Source organism: Vicugna pacos, chromosome 15 (genome assembly GCF_048564905.1).
Source record: "Vicugna pacos chromosome 15, VicPac4, whole genome shotgun sequence".
Classification (NCBI taxonomy): Eukaryota; Metazoa; Chordata; class Mammalia; order Artiodactyla; family Camelidae; genus Vicugna; species Vicugna pacos.
The window spans coordinates 26805057-26821479 of record NC_133001.1 but is presented as its reverse complement, the minus strand read 5'-3'; the positions used below and the strand labels follow the sequence as shown (position 1 = coordinate 26821479).

Below are 16423 nucleotides of genomic sequence, written 5' to 3'. Positions count from 1 at the left end.
TCTGAACACATTAATTTGCTTCCCATAACCTACCAGAAGATGCCTCATTCCTGGGCATGGCCTGCCCACTGCTTCTCAGTCAGCCTCCCTTACACTCCCTCACCTGCCCTTCTCTTCACTACACCAGCTCCCATGTCCAGACTGCTCTCTGCTCTTTTATACTTCTGTCCTTGTTTCCCCTTATTCTTAAATACCCTTTACTGCCTTGTCCACATGATGAACCCCTACTAATGTTTTTAAGATTGAGCTCAAATGTCACCCTTTCTGTGAAGCCGCCTCTGCCCTCTCCATGCAGTTAGATGTTTCCTTCTCTGATTTCCATTGTACCTTGTGCTTATCTCTGTTGCTCTTTAAATAGCGTAAAAATACATAGTAAGTTAGTCTAAAAATAATCAGCTTTTTTTAACCTGATTGCTTAGTTACTTTCTAAATGGAAGATAAGAATATAAAACCAATTTATTTGCCATTTCTGAAAACGAATCTGCTTTACTAATGTAGCACTTTTTAAACATTAGCCAACAAAGCTACACGATCTGGTTGGATTTTATATTATGGAGATATTTTCTTTAAATTTCATCTTTATCCATTTATAAAAGCAAGGTAAATTCTTTGTAGTAATTCTGCCATCCAGAGGTAATAATTACTAATGTTTTGGTATATGTTGTTTCAGTCTTTAAACAAGATTATATACTGTCTGTTTTGCTTTAACATTTGCTTTGACAATGAAGACTTGTTCCAGTGTGGTTCATATATTAGGGAACAGTTTGAGCATAATGTGCATTTTATGTTGCTTGTGCACATTTTGTTCATGAGAATCACTAAGTGAATACAGAAAATTGCACCCAGCTGAACTGAACAGTGTAGCAATACACAAAATGTACACAGATACACACACACGTACCTCAGACATCTGCTGTGACCCCAGTTCACTGTGGTGTTAGGAACCACTCTCATTCACATCTGGTGTTACAACTTTGCACTCCATTTCAGACAACTCTCACCATTTCACAGTAACTCAGAAGCTGTAACCCATTGGAAATCCATCTCCACAAGCAAACTTCACATCTTTTGCAAGATAAAAGTGCATTATTTGTTGTAGTATTTATGTATTTCCTATCCATTTAATTTAACATATATAAAACTGTACAACTGTTTTATTAGGCTCCTATCCATTAAAATTTTTTTTATCAATTTTTATTTCATTTTTAATTGAAGTATAGTTGATTTACAATATTATGTTAATTTCAGGTGTATATCCTATTCTTTTTTTTAATGTGTCACTGATCACAGTTTCTGAGTGTTACGCCTGGACCCCTTCTGTCTCATAAACTGATTTTTATTGCACAGTACTGCATAGTGCTGTGATTTTTATTGCACAGTGCTGTGATTTTTTGAGGGGGAATGCATATGTTGCATTATAACAGAATGGGCTATTTGCAACAATGTAGTATGTATTGGTGGGATAAAAATGTACTAATTGTACATTTAATAAAAATAGTACTAATTGTACAGTAGTACTGTTACAAATATTAAAATCTTTATAAATCTTCACAAATATTAAAAATCTTTACAATGTATAATTTATTTTTAGCTAGCATCTATTGTTATTTTAAAGTTCCAAGAAATTATTATGCATAAACTTTTAAAGGTTTGTGTACCTCTCTGGTTTTTTGATTTTGTGATTTTTCTATTAATAAATTCCTAAAACTAGAATTTCTGGGCCAGGCTGTGCATTTTTTTTTTTAATGGTAACAGTCATAATGTAAAAATGTCAACTCACAGTCTAACTCTAGAAGAGAAACCACTGCTAATTTTTTTTTTTAAATCCTTCCAGACTTTTGCCCTCTTGTCTGCATTTTAATGACAAATAATTATGTATTGACAAATAACTTCTCCAGGAAGGTTTTACTAATTTACAGTTCTAGCCACAAGATGTACAAGAACATTTCTTTGCATCCTCACCAACACTGTTTCTTTTTATTGTGGTGATCAGTTAGTACATTTTAGTGGTGAGTTGGTATATTTTGTTGGCAGTGTTTAGTGGGATTTGGGTGCAAGGTCATTTGATTGGAAGGATAGAGATGCAGAGATAATATGACCGTTGACCCTGGAATATAATTGTAATGTGAAAGCTTTTATCATTGAAGATAAGATTGAAGATAGTGAAGAAAGTAGTAATGGGAAGAGAGGAAAGAAGACATTTAAATTACACTCTATCAAAAGATAAGATGAGAAAATTGCTGATAAGAGGTGATGTGTGAGAGGAAGGAAAAATAATCTTAGGAGGTTGGGGCTGTAAAGGAAAACTGTTTCCCACCTGTCTTCTTTCTTCCTATGAGTCTTTCTCCTGTGTGTTTCCTTTACTATTCATGGGAACATTTTACTTTGGTCACTAAATGTGTGGAAGTTTTCCCCCATGCCAAGGGATTTTCTGTGACACTAACTGGGTGTTCTACAGTTTATCTCAATTCTGACACTATCTACCTGGAGATAGCATCAGATCCCCCAGGTTAAGGGCTCAGTACCAGAAGATTGGCACCCTCCAACCTCCCCACCCACCAGACACACACTTAAGATACTAGTCTCAAGCCCAGGTTGTCACCTGTGCTTCTGCCCAACTGCTTATAGACGAGGTCCCAATGACCCCCTCCTTGGGTTTAATTAATTTGCTAAAGCAGTTCATGGAACTCAGGGAAACACTTACTTACACATTGCCAATTTATTCATAAAGGATACAGATGAACAGCCCGATGAAGAGATAACTAGGACAAGCCTGGGAGAGTCTTGAGCACGGGAGTTTCTGTCCTGTGGAGTTGGGGTGTGTCACCCAACTGGTGTGGATGTATTTGCTCCCTGAAAACTCCCCCCACAACTACTGGGATTTTATGGGCTCTTCCTCACATAAGCTTGGTCAAGTATTAACTCCATTTTGAGCCCCTCTCCCCTCCTTGGAGAATGGGGTGTGGAGCTGAAAATTTCTAGCTCCTCCTAATCATGGCTTGGTCTTTCAGGTGACCAGCCTGTATCCAGGAGCTATTCAGGAGCCCACCTTGGATCACCTTCTTAGAACAAAAGATGCTCCTAGTGCTCGTAGCATTCAGGAGCTCTGTGTCAGAAACCCAGGGCAGAGGCTGGTATATATTTTTTATTCTCGCAGAGGACTAGTATGAGTGTAAAATGATACTTATAAATAATCACGGAAATTAGAAGGAAAAGTCTGTGTAGGAGAAAGAAAAGTACTGTTTTGTCAAAACAACAATAGTAATAAAAGAAAACAAGAGGTGTTGTCGGAGAAAGTATTACTTGCAAATAAAGAACTGGGACAAGTGGCTGTGCTTAACAAAAGGGATGGTGTGACCAGAGAATCTGACAAGAGAAGGTGAGTAAAGGGAGAGGGCAAGGATGATGTGGGAGGATAAGAGGCGAAAACTATAGGGTGGCTGACTTCAGTGAGGGAATAATGGAGGTGGCTTTGTGTTGAAGATCGTTATTCAGAGCGATTAAATTATTTTGACATTTTGCCATGATTCACCTGCACTTCTGTTGTTGGCTTCTTTGCTAATTTAGTGATTTGTTGGCTCCAGCCTCATATTTGTGTGAGTACTATAAACTTTCAGTAACAGCATCTTGCCAGCCTTTCTTCCACTTACATGGGTTTTAAAATCCATTTTATAAGTATGTGTATAAAGGGTCATGATTAAGTTTAATTGTACTTAATAAAACTTCTAGATTGGAATTAATAATATAAGGAAATTATGTTAAATTAGTCAAGGGAATATGGGCATAGAATAAATTTTTAAATCTTTGCTAATTGAAACTCATGTCTTTATTACCGTTTACCAAAATATCTAATAGAACAAGAGTGTTAATATTAACTTTATAATTAATTTAGTCCTTAGTTTGATTTTCCCAGTCACAGACTATTTGGAAGGTCTGATTGAGCAGATTTGTGACTAGTGCAGGCCTTGGACCTGAGTTAGTGTCAGGAGGACACTTACAGGGAGCTGCCTCGCATCTTTCATCCAGAACTATCCTATAGTTCATTTTGATTTTCCTGTTAATTGCTCATTTAACCTGATTAGAAAGTCTTACTGTCTTTTTCTTAATTATTTGCCAGCCATTTTCAGTTACTTCTCAGTTATATTAAATAAAATATAAATGATTTGAGAGAAGAGACATTTATCAATAATTTAGGTGCCGTTTTACCAGCAGTCTCAACTTTGCCAGACACAGGTCTAGGAAAGGCTTCTTGTGGTGGGGAGTTGGGGACCTGTGGCATGTTGGTGCCCTCCTGTGGGGGATAAGACCAGACATGGCAAGCACAGATGCCAAAAGAAGTCTGGTAGTTTACAGATAAATGAGGCAGAATGGTAGCTGATATTCTGGTGAGCTTGGGAAGTCATGGTCTGACTAATAAAGTGGACTACTGCTGGTCAGACCACCTGCCACTGAATGGGAGTTCTGACTGAGGATTTCCCATATGAGCCTATGTTTCAATGTCTACTCGGAATTCCTCTCTCCAAACTCTTCTTTAGGTGTTCTCTATCTCAATAAAGACTCCATCATCTATACCCAATTGCCTTGGGAATCAGCCTTGACTCTTGGCTCTTCCTCACTGCATTCACTCAGTCACCAAGTCCTCTTGGCATCACATAGTATGTATTCGTCTCCTTGGACTCCTTTCCATCCTCTTTGCTAGCACCCTAGTTCAGGCTGTAATCATTTCTTACCTGAACTATTGTCAGCCTCCTAATGCTCTTGCTGTCTCTTGACTTGGCTCCCTCTAATTCATTCTCTTTGCTTCAGTCAACTGTCTTTCTAAGTATATAAACATATTTATAAATAAGAATATAAATGTGTCATTAACCCTTCAGGGGTTTTTCACTGCCTTTAGGGTTAAAGTGTAAACTTGTTTAAAAAGTATCCTTTCTCTCCTAGTACCAGTGTTTCTCAGATTTTTTAACCACGACCCACAGTAAGATAAACATTTTCATTTGACTCAGTGCATATCCATGGGTGTGTTTATGTACTGTTAAAAAACAAAATTCAACTGAGTGAATTTTAAAGATCTTATGGCTGCCCAATTCATGAATTGGGCAGCATCCCTCCAGGAGATGGAAAGGAACTCTAGAGCTGTACAAAGTGAAACTTTCGTAGGCAATTGTGGATAGAAACAAGGAAATTATCCTTGACAAAAAAAGTAGGTTGATTATTGCAAGGTTACTTTCCTTTAGGGGATGGCAGGGGTCTATTAGGCAGATTATCTGACTGGTGCTGATCAGGCAATTCCTGATTGACCAGTTTAAGATTTCATTTCTGGGAGAGCTGAAACTAATTAGGGTAAGCCTCAGTTTGATGACATGGAACTTGACATAAGTGCCTCCATTTTGGGCCTGTTGTCTTATTTTTAACAATATGTAGACACTGTACACATAAAAACTGTAAATAGTGTAAATATATATACAAATTATAGATAATATAAACTGAAATAATGTGTAAAACTGAAACTACACTACAGTGTACTTTGGCATTTTCTATTTTATTTCATTAAAAAATGCCAAGATTTACTGAGTTAACTTTATGATGGAGAAAGGTCTATAATTTGAAAAAACATACTGCATTTGTTTTTTACATCTGTTCAAGTAAACTTGAACATCCACCAGATCTTACATATACTGTACAGTCCATGGCCTTGGTATGTGCTGTGCCTTTAGATGGAGACATTTATCCCTTCCTGTCTCACCTGGCTTTGTTCTCATCTTTGGATTTTCACCCTAAAAGTCATTCCTTCGGGAAAGCCTGCCTTGTTCCTGCATTTGGGTACACCCCTGCCCTAGTTATGTGTTTCCAAAGCTGCCGGTATTTCTCTATCATTATACTTGCCACGCTTCTTTGTAATTAGTTGTATAATGGCGGTGTCACCTCTCCATCCCCAAGAGCATAGAGTTTGTGCCTGAGGAATGAGTATTCCAGCTCAGCTTCTGACATGTAGTAGGTCTTCAGTAACTTCTTTTGGGAGAATCAGAAGATGCTACTTAATGTAGGAGGGAGAGTGTGAATTAACATGCCAGGAATGAAACTGACAATTAAGCAGTATAAAACTGGAAAGTACTGGAAAGTAATAATGAAAAGCTGTGCCAGGAGTTCAAGGTGCTTTGTCTTGCTGTTGCTATTTAAGAGATCCTGGAGGCCTGCAGTTTTCTTTATTTTACTTTAGTCTCTGTAGTGATAAAAATATATTAACAAAAGTTGATCAATTCATTACTTACATCATAACAAGGGGCTAGTATCCGGAGGCTGTTAGGGAAGAAAGGGAGAAGCAGAAACAGCAAGGATGTCCACCTGGAGTGCTTACTGTGTTCCTGATGCTGCTAGTTGCCGAGGCTGTTACGGTAGGGCACAAAAACAGTCTTGTCTCTGCCCTTGTTGCATGTGAGGGAAACAGACATTAGACAGGTGGTAATCACACAAAAATATAATTGTGATAGGTGTCATAAAAAGAAAATTCTAAAGTAGTATATCAAGAAAGGGCAACATTTTATCTTGGGGCAGTACGCATGCCAAAGTAGTTTTCATTGGTGTTTTTGTGACTTGAAAATTAACTTTTTTAAATTCACTAAGGGTACTCTCTTTTCAATCTATGATTAAGTGGCATGAACATAGATAAGACGGAGAAAACAAGTCCCAGAATTAGTGTTGATACACTTAGAAGGTGGCTTGGGCATCATTCCAGGAGTGTATCTTAATGAACTACTTACTCAACAGACTTATGGGCTTTCATTTTATCCTGAAATTTGTTACAATTTTTATCATAGTAAATGATGATGAAATGTTTGATGGTGATTAAATTATACTTTAGACTGTATAGAAATGTAAGTTCTTGTGCTTATTGAGTGGTTTCTGAGCCACACAGCAGCATTCTTTTTTTATTTTTCCTTGTGATGAGAACTCTTAGGATTTACTTAACTCTCTTAACAGTTTTCATATATATCATGCAGCAGTGGCATCATGCTGTGCATTACATCCTTAGTACTTATTTATTTTGTAACTGGAAGTTTGTACCTTTTGACCATCCTCCTCTAGTCCCCCTCCCCTCCTAGCCACAAATCTGATCTCTATTATATATGGGTTGTTTTTATTGTTGGTTTTTGTTTTGTTTTTTTTTTAAGATTTCACATATAAGTGAGATCATAAAGTATGTGTCTTTAACTTATTTAGCATAGTGCTCTCAAGGTCCATTCATATTACTGCAAATGGCAGTATTTCCTTGTGGATGTTTTTTAAACCATTGTGTGTGGGGGGGGTTGTGTACACATACTTATACATACCACATTTTCTTTGTCCCTTTTTCCATCAGTGGATAGTTAGGTTTTTCCCATATTTTGGCTATTATAAATAATGTTGCTATGAACATGGGGGTACAGATATCTTTTCCAATTAGTATTTCTGTTTTCTTAGGCTATATTCCCAAGAGTGAAATTGCTGAATCATATGGTAGTTCTAGTTTTACTTTTTTGAGGATCCTTCATGCTGTTTTCCATAGTAGCTGTACCGGTTTACAATCCCACCAAGAGTGCTCAAGTATTCTCTTTTCTCTACATCTTCTCCAGCATTTGTTATCTTGTCTTTTTGATGATGGCCATTCTGATAGGCTTGAGGCATTATTTCATTGTGTTTTTGATTTGCATTTCCCTAATGTTGAGTATTTCTTCATGAACCTGTTGGCCATTCATGTATCTTCTTTGGAAAAGTGTCTGTTCAAGTCTTCTGCTCATTTTTTAATTGGATTAATCGGGGTTTTGTTTTGGTTTTTGTTTGTTGTTGAGTTGTGTTCTTTATTTTGGATATTAGCCCCTTATCAGATAAATGATTTGCAAATATTTTCTCCCATTCCGTAGGTTGGCTTTTCACTTTGTTGACCGTTTCTTTTGTTGTGTAGAAGCTTTTTGATTTGATGTAGTCCCACTTGTTTATTTTTAATTTTATTAATTGTGCTTTGGGTGTTATATCCAAAAAAATCATTGCCAAGACCTGTGTCATGGAGCTTTTCCCCCATGTTTTCTTCTAGGAGTTTCATGTTTTCAGGTTTAAGAAATTTAAGTTAATTTATTTCGAGTTAATTTTTGTGAATGGTGCAAGAAAAGGATCTAATTTAATTCTTTTATGTGTGAATATCCAATTTTCCCAGCATTGTTTATTGAAGAGATTGTCTTTTCTCCTTTGGGTATACAGCAGCATTCTTGAAAATGAAATCTTCAAGGAGTTATGAATGAATCTTTAGGGACTGACAATGAATTTGGAGTTCTTAGAGAAATTATTTTAATGATTTGATTACTTGGACACTTCAGCTTTTGATGCATTAATTTATTTTGGGGGGGAAGGGAGGTGATTAGATTTATTTATTTATGTGTTTGTTTTTAATGGAGGTTCTGGGGATTGAACCCAGGACCTCGTTCATGCCAAGCACACACTCTACCACTGAGCTGAGTATACTCCCCCTTTTGATGCATTTAAGAAGCTAATAATTATTTCCCTGTTCAATCTTTGGTATCCTTGCTAGATGAGTGTTGTGTGTATCAAAACTAATGACCAATGATTGATTGCTTCATTGGTCCCTTACTCCCATAATAAAGTCTTTCATTCAACATACAGTTCCCAGTTGCCTACTTTGTGCCAGGCATTGTTCTGGGAGGTACAGTGGTAGATATGACAGATAAGGTCCCTGTTCTTAAGGGTAGATGGAGACAGACAACAAATAAATGAGCAAGAATTTCAAATAGTAATAAGTACAATAAAGAAAACATAATATTTTGATGTGACACGGTGACTTGGCTGGGGCCAGGAAGACACTAAGTACAATGGTCGAGGATGGCCTCTATGGAATTGCTGTCTCAGGGGAATCTTGAATGATAAGGAGCCAGCTGTTAAGATATAGGGGAGGCTAGTGGGGCCATGTCCTGTGAATGCTCACAGCGTGGCTTGTTGAAGGGGTGAAGGGAAGCTAGGGTCGTTAAACATAGAGATAGAAAATAAGGAGGTGTTAGGAAGTAAGACCAGAGAAGTGAAGCTGATCTGAGGTTCTTTTGTGCTGTGGACCCTTCTGGCTTCTAATAAAGTCTATGAACCTTTTCTCAGAACAGTCTTTTTGAATCCAATAAATAAAACACGTAGAGTTAAAAAGGCAACAAATTATATTGAAATACTCTTTTATCAAAATATAAAACAAATTCTTGAGAAATGTCCTTTTTATTAATGCATTAAATAACATGATCCGAGTGAAGTCTTACTTCTTTAGTTTTGAACTAATGAGTTTAGATGATAAAGTTATTTCCAAAAACTGTAATATGATATGAAAATATATCTGGAATTTTAATTGATGACAAAGACAGAAGTACTGGTAATACTACTGTGGTTTATTGCCTACATTAATAATGGAAGAAATGCTAGATTCCAGTTAAACGTTAGAACAAATAAAGCTGGGTTTTACTTCTGTGTTAATGTACTACCTTATATTCAAGATCTGTGGACCTTCATTTGACCAGGATAGATCATGTAGGGCTTTCTAGGTTGTGGTAACTAGTGGAAAATGGAGTTTATCCAAACCCAGTGATGCCCTCAGTTGATAAATGAATAAATAAAATGTGACATATCCATACAGTGGGATATTATTTGTCAGTCAAAAGTAATGAACTACTGATGCATGGTACAATATGGGTGAACCTTGAAAACATTATGCTAAGTGAAAAAAGGCAGTCACAATATAATATGATCCATTTATATGAAATGTCCAGAGTAGGCAAATCTATAGATAAAGAAAGTGCATTAGTAGTTACCTAGAGTTGGAGGTGTGGCGAGGTTGGAGGGAAGTGGTAAATTACTGCTAATGGATACAGGGTTCCTTGTTTCTTTTGGGGGCTGTGGCAGAGTATAAAAATTGAATGTGGTGATAGTTGCACAAATCTGTGAATATACTAAAAACCATTGAATTGTACACTTTAAAATGGAGAATTAAACGTTTGGTATATGAATTATATCTCAGAGCTGTTATTTTTAACTAAAACCATAACCAATTAAAAAAAAAACAGTTGAAAATTTGCAACAAGGGCTCAGTGCAAATTACAGGCAGGGGAAGGAATTCGAGATGCTAGCTTGCAAGATCGGGAGCAGGTGAGCACAGAAGGGACCTTAACTTTGAGAAGAGCTGTAGCAAGGTGGGCCTGTGTGCCTGAGGGGCTGGAGCTTATGTTGAGGATGATAGGTTCTGAAGTTTATACAGGTCTTTCTGTCATAATACTGCTTGTGTTTTCTCAGAAAACTTTACCTTCTCCAAAGTCATGTGGTAGAAAACAGAACTTGCAGAAAAAACAGAGTTAAGAGAGACCTCAAAATACATGAAAAATTTTAAATAGTTACTAACAAAAGCATTAACTAACTTTAATAAAAACAGCAGCCTACATAAATCTTCATCGCGTTTGTACCCACCCCAGTATCAGGTGTCTCTTTGCAGCCTTAAAGTCTGGGGCTCTTGTTTCCTCATTTGAAATGTCCTTCGCTGGCATTTGCTTCTAATAAAGATCAGTTTCAACAAAGTTAAAAATCTGAACCAGGGTATATAGAATTCAGTAAATAAATTTTTTTTTAAACATTGGCAAATCTTTCTGTATCCTTCATCTATACTCAGCCTTTCCACATTATCTTAACTTAGTACAAAGTATAGTGGCCATTAAGCCAGCCACTCTGAGGTCTTCTATATTGCTATGCTTACTCTTTAATTGTGTGAAAGCTTGCCTCTGAACGCTTCAAAACATTAATGGCCTGGGGGGAAAAAATCATTCGTGCAGCAATGCCACCATCATGTTTTGTTGCCACCATTCCTCTCTTTAGTAGCATGTGAGCTAATTCAGAATAAAGAACTAGGCATTGTAGCACAACAGACATTATGTGGGCAAAGTGTTGTTCATAGACTGTCTAAATAATGTTTCACACATATGTACTATTTTCTAAATATGTCTAGATATTGTTCTGATTAATAATAAATCTTGAGTTACTGTAACAGTTTTGCTGACTACCACCATAGCTTTTTCATTCTTCTCTCAATCAAGAGCTACTGATACTTCTGGAAAAGGTTGAAAACTGTTGCTTCAGAGTGAAGTGCAATATGATGGAGATCACTTGCAGAGTTCTTCTAAGGGAATTTATTGAAGATAAGAAAAAAAATCCTTGTGTTATAACCAATAATAATACATGGTAACTGTTGCTGAGCTTCTGTTAAGCGTCAAGTACTACACTAAGTGTTGCATCTTGATAGCTGTTATGATCACTCCCATTGTAATGGACAGGGAAATACAGCTAGAGTAGCACGCTCTAGGTCACACAGCTGGTAGGTGGAAGAGCAAGGATTGGCACCCAGGTCTGTACTCATGCCTTTCACACTGTAGACTCTTGCTTCACTTACCCCTTGTCACAAAATTCCCCAGCATGAACCCTTAAGTAGCATCAAGCCAAGTTTCAGTGTAAATACTTGGCTTGATTTAACCTCTGTTAAACACTGTATTATTAATGGAAATTAGGGATTTATAAGGTAAGTTAGAGGTATTTTATTTTAAAGACTATGACTTTTTGTTATTAAATCTACAAAAAAATGCAGTTCATTTGGTTGTAATTAATGTCAGATTTCTGCATCTGTAGTACCTCTTATGAAGGAGATTACAGACAGCAGGGGAGGTGATGTTTTAATAGTGGGAAGCTTTGAGTGCCAAATTATCTCCCTTTCTATATAGATACTAAACATATTTGAATTAAGAGAAGTTGTAACTTTGGAGATCTGTTGCACTATTTGTGCTTTTTGGATTAAATGATGCCCATTATTATCTCAGTTGAATTTTCATGGTTTATAGTTATTTATTTTTATTTTTGCTTTTTTTTTTAGGAAAACATCAAGCCTTGCTGTTGGCAATTTTTGTGACTCCTTTTATTGATCTTCGTTCTGATTTCTCCAAGTTTCAGGAAATGATAGAAACAACTTTAGATATGGATCAGGTATGCAATATACTCTAATTCATGTAGCAGAAAAGTTTTGAAAAGCAAAAGCAAATCAGAAAACTTTTCAGATTTCTCTTTTTAGTGTTTAATTTTGGCACTTTTGTAAGGTGCCTTTGATACAGTGGATGTAAGATTAAGTTATGGGGAAAGGGCTAAAATTTTTTTTAAAAATAACAATCATTTCAGTGGGTGAAAATTAAGAAAGATTAACAGAGGAAGTGAATATTGGGCATAAGTGGCCTGGTTAAAGGAAATCTCATAAATAAAAAATTTCACATATGCAAGCTGAGTTTTAATTTCAAGAAAGAAGGAAAATTATAGCTATGGATACAATAGCCAAACCATGGAAACAGCCTAAATGTCCATCAACAGGTGACTGGATAAAGAAGATGTGGTATATTTATACAATGGAATACTACTCAGCTATAAAAACCGACAACATAATGCCATTTGCAGCAATATGGATGCTCCTGGAGAATGTCATTCTAAGTGAAGTAAGCCAGAAAGAGAAAGAAAAATACCATATGAGATCGCTCATATGTGGAATCTAAAAAACAAAAACAAAAACAAACAAACAAACAAAAACAAAGCATAAATACAGGACAGAAATAGACTCACAGACAGAGAATACAGACTTGTGGTTACCAGGGGGGTGGACGGTGGGAAGGGATAGACTGGGATTTCAAAATTTTAGAATAGATAAACAAGATTACACTGTATAACACAGGGAAATATACACAAAATGTTATGATAACTCACAGAGAAAAAAATGTGACAATGAGTGTGTATATGTCCATGAATGACTGAAAAATTGTGCTGAACACTGGAATTTGACACAACATTGTAAAATGATTATAAATCAATAAAAAATGTTAAAAAAATTATAGCCATGGAAACAGGAAAGAGGACAGAGGTAAATATGAAACATAAGAAAAGACAGCTTCTCTTGTTTGTTTTCCACGTAGGGGAAGGTCTTTGGGGCAGGAGGTTAGTGGATGTGCATATCTCCTGAAATATTTGTTGATATACTAAATGTTATCCATGACTCTAAATACTAATACTTGGGAATTTTTCTACACTAAATTACCTGTGAAAAATGATCATGCAGAGAATATGTGCTTACATCATTCTTATTAAAGAATAGTTTTTTGCATTCTTTTTTTTTTGCATTCTTCTTAATAACTGAATTTATTAGAATTAACATTTGCCATATGTAATGTTGACTTATTTTGTTTTTACTGGATCATTAACTGAGATTTAAAGAAAATTAAACCCCATTTACTTAGAGTTCTTTGGTTTTTAGAAGCACGTGAGTGTGTGTATATAGGTATAAATAAATGCTTCACTTTTCTGGTAATATTTTGTCAGTGACAGGGCAATCTTTTCCATTTACTTGTAGGTTAAGCAACCAGAAAACTTGTGTTTTAGCTATTGTTTACTCTGTAATGTTGCTATTAGTGAAATGATTTTAGGTGCACAACTTTTAGATCATTGCGAGGCAGAAATACCATTCAGAGACATCTGGATACTGAACACTATTCCCCCACTCCCTGCAGCTGAGGATGTGGCCTTACCTATGATAGGGCAGAGTTGGATATTTGTAAACATTCCTTTAAGCAATGGTATAGCTCTTGATGGTTAACAAAGACTCTGACTAAAAATAGGTGGGAAAGCAAGAATTGAGCGTTTCCATGTTACCACAACTGTAGACACTTGAAGGAACCCAGAGGTCAGGCAAAGCTCTGATGAAATGCTGCAGTTGATTTTGCCCTTTGTGACCACCTTTATTTTTCTAAGTTGCTATCTCCATGCCTTAATATTGTGGGTCTCAAACTTGGTGGGCTTGTCAAAACAGATTGCTGAGTTCTATCCCCCAGAATCAGATTCTTTAGGTCTGGAATGGGGCGGGAATATTTTCATTTCAAACATGTGTCCAAATGATGCTGGTTGTCTGAGAACTGAACTTTGAGAACTGCTTGTTTAATAAATTAAAAGTGCATTCATATCTCAGAGTGATGAGAATGATTGTGTGATTTCTTCCCACCAATTTATAGCCTTCTTAAAATGCTGCATTCTTGGGCCATCACAGGGCATTATCTGGCCAGAAAATTGGTCTGTATAGTTGAGCCCCTCTATCAGTGTCCAGATCATCTATTAAAGATGCCCCACAGCTGTCTTATTTGGGCCATCATCTTCACACATACCTAGCCTGCCCAACAGACGCAGAGGTGCCCCTGCCTTTTGATACCACCCTCTTCTCCCCTTCCCCCATTTTTGGACAATAAAAGCTATTTTCCTGCAATAAACAGTATTATCTTTTTCATTAGACTCAGGATATCAGTCACTACTATGATAATTACAAAAGGCAGCAAGATGATAAAATCTTGGATATTTTACTTTATATTATGCCTTTTGACTCCCTCCCTCCCTTCCTTTGTTCCTCCTTTCATACAATATTTTGACTATAGATTCAGCCCTTGGAATATATATCTGCTTGATAGCAAATAAGCAAAACATTCCCCACCAATAATGATGTTCAGTTAGTGATTTACTGACCTCTTCTTTGTAGTTTTCATTTAGTGTGCTTGGGGGTAGTTTTTCAGAAAGATATGTAAAATACCAGGATATAAATTTAAGTGTTTTTCTTTATTTGATTCTTTTCTACTTATAAATGTAGCACATAATATTAGAACAAGTGAAACAAAATGATACAAAGAAATACAGAGGCAGAAATGACCATCCTAGATATTTCTCCTTCCCTCTTTTCAGATGAACAGTGTTAACAGCCTGGTGTGCTTTCTTCAACTCCATTATATTATCCTTATTGTGGGTTAAGGATTTTTATTTTGATCTGAAATACTTGACACATACCTGTAAACTAGAATTTGCTATGACTATACAATAGTAGTTAGTGTTAATTCCTGAATTCTGCTATGGGATTAGAATGTTGTAAGATTCTGTAAATGTCTGGGAAGAGTGTGGATTTTGGGAAGGGAAGTAGTGCAATTAGGGGGACATAGACTGAAAAAGTGGAGGTCATTTGTCCTAATTTCGTTACTGTCACTTTAGCAATTTTAAAATCTGAAAGTAGAATATTAAGTAGTTAACTTTGTAGGGGAAGAAAAACTTTTCTTCTACTCTAAGGTTCATTGTTTAGGGGACTGCTAATTAAATTGACAAAACCAGATTAGGTTAGCAAAAGAGACCAGATTTTTGAGTTCACAGAAAAATTTGACTCAAGGAAGCTGTTAGAATTTGGAACTTATGTACGATCTTAATCGGGAAAGGAGAGAGGGAGAAAGGGCACTTACTAGAAAACAGATGTCTTTTAGGAAAGATAAACAAGCCCTTTGGAGAACAGATGGAAGAAATGATGGTAGTTTTGTTTGACTTCCTTGGTTTTGAAACTCCCTGGAAGAGGGCTTATGACAATTGAGTTCTTTGAGGAGGCTTTACTGTTAGGGAGGTAAGAGAGTTCAGAAATAAAGTCTACTGTCAAGAGCTTTACTCTCCATGTGATTTTTATGCCACAGTGGCATGCTGTGGACCCCTTCAATGTGATGTTAATTATAGGGTTTCCTTTTTTTTTTTTTCCCCATGAGTAGATTATTTGAGGATAAACTTTGTATCAATTAGGACTCTTTACTTTGCAGGTAACCTAAAACTCAGTACACGTTGGCTCATGAAATTTAAAATCTATAGATGGAATAGGCTTTGTTTAGAGTTGCTTTGTCCAGCAGCTCAATGAGGCCATCCAAAGGACCTAGTTTCTTGACCTCTTCTTTTTTTTGTGACTTTAATTTTGACCTAAGGCTGTTTCCTCTTCTGGCTCTAGGATGGCAGTAGCAATTGACTCCACATTCCAAGAAAGAGTCCTGCAGTTTGCCTTGGTGGGGCTATTTAAGCAGTGATTGTGGCCAGGGAAATAGAATGTGATGACTGGCCTGAGATAACTAGATAGTTCTCTAGTTGGAGGTAGATCAAGTAAGAGCATTTCTGGGAAGGGGGAAGGAAATAACTGTTGTAAGACCACCAGCAGTGTCTCCTAAGATTCTGTCCTGTAACTGTAAGCTATCGTGTTTTACAGTGTGATTACTGTCTTTTAAGTAAATCAGAGTCCTATTTGAAAACCTGGAATACAGCTAGTATAGTATCTTCTTTATTCTCAGTTACAAACCTTTAAACTTATCTCAGGTTATAAGGTGAATTCGCTGTCATTGTAGATATTTGTAGTGAACTTAAGCACTTCAATTAATGTGACTCAGAACCACTTTGAGAAAACCTCAGGAGAATATCAGTTGTTTCAGGTATGATTTCATATTTTCCAGCTGTACACTTAGGAGTTCATGTGATGAAGGGAGCAGTTATTTATATGAGGAGT

At 36.5% G+C, this 16423-nt stretch overlaps 1 protein-coding gene across 1 annotated transcript in view; it reads left to right on the top strand.

The window, feature by feature from the left end:
* The window catches only part of MSH2 (mutS homolog 2), a 63182-nt gene that overhangs the window by 23317 nt on the left and 23442 nt on the right, over positions 1-16423 (top strand). The window contains exon 8 of the mRNA XM_006216436.3: positions 11930-12039. Within this exon, the coding sequence (XP_006216498.1) occupies positions 11930-12039 (110 nt within the window). The remainder of the gene's footprint in view (positions 1-11929; positions 12040-16423) is intronic.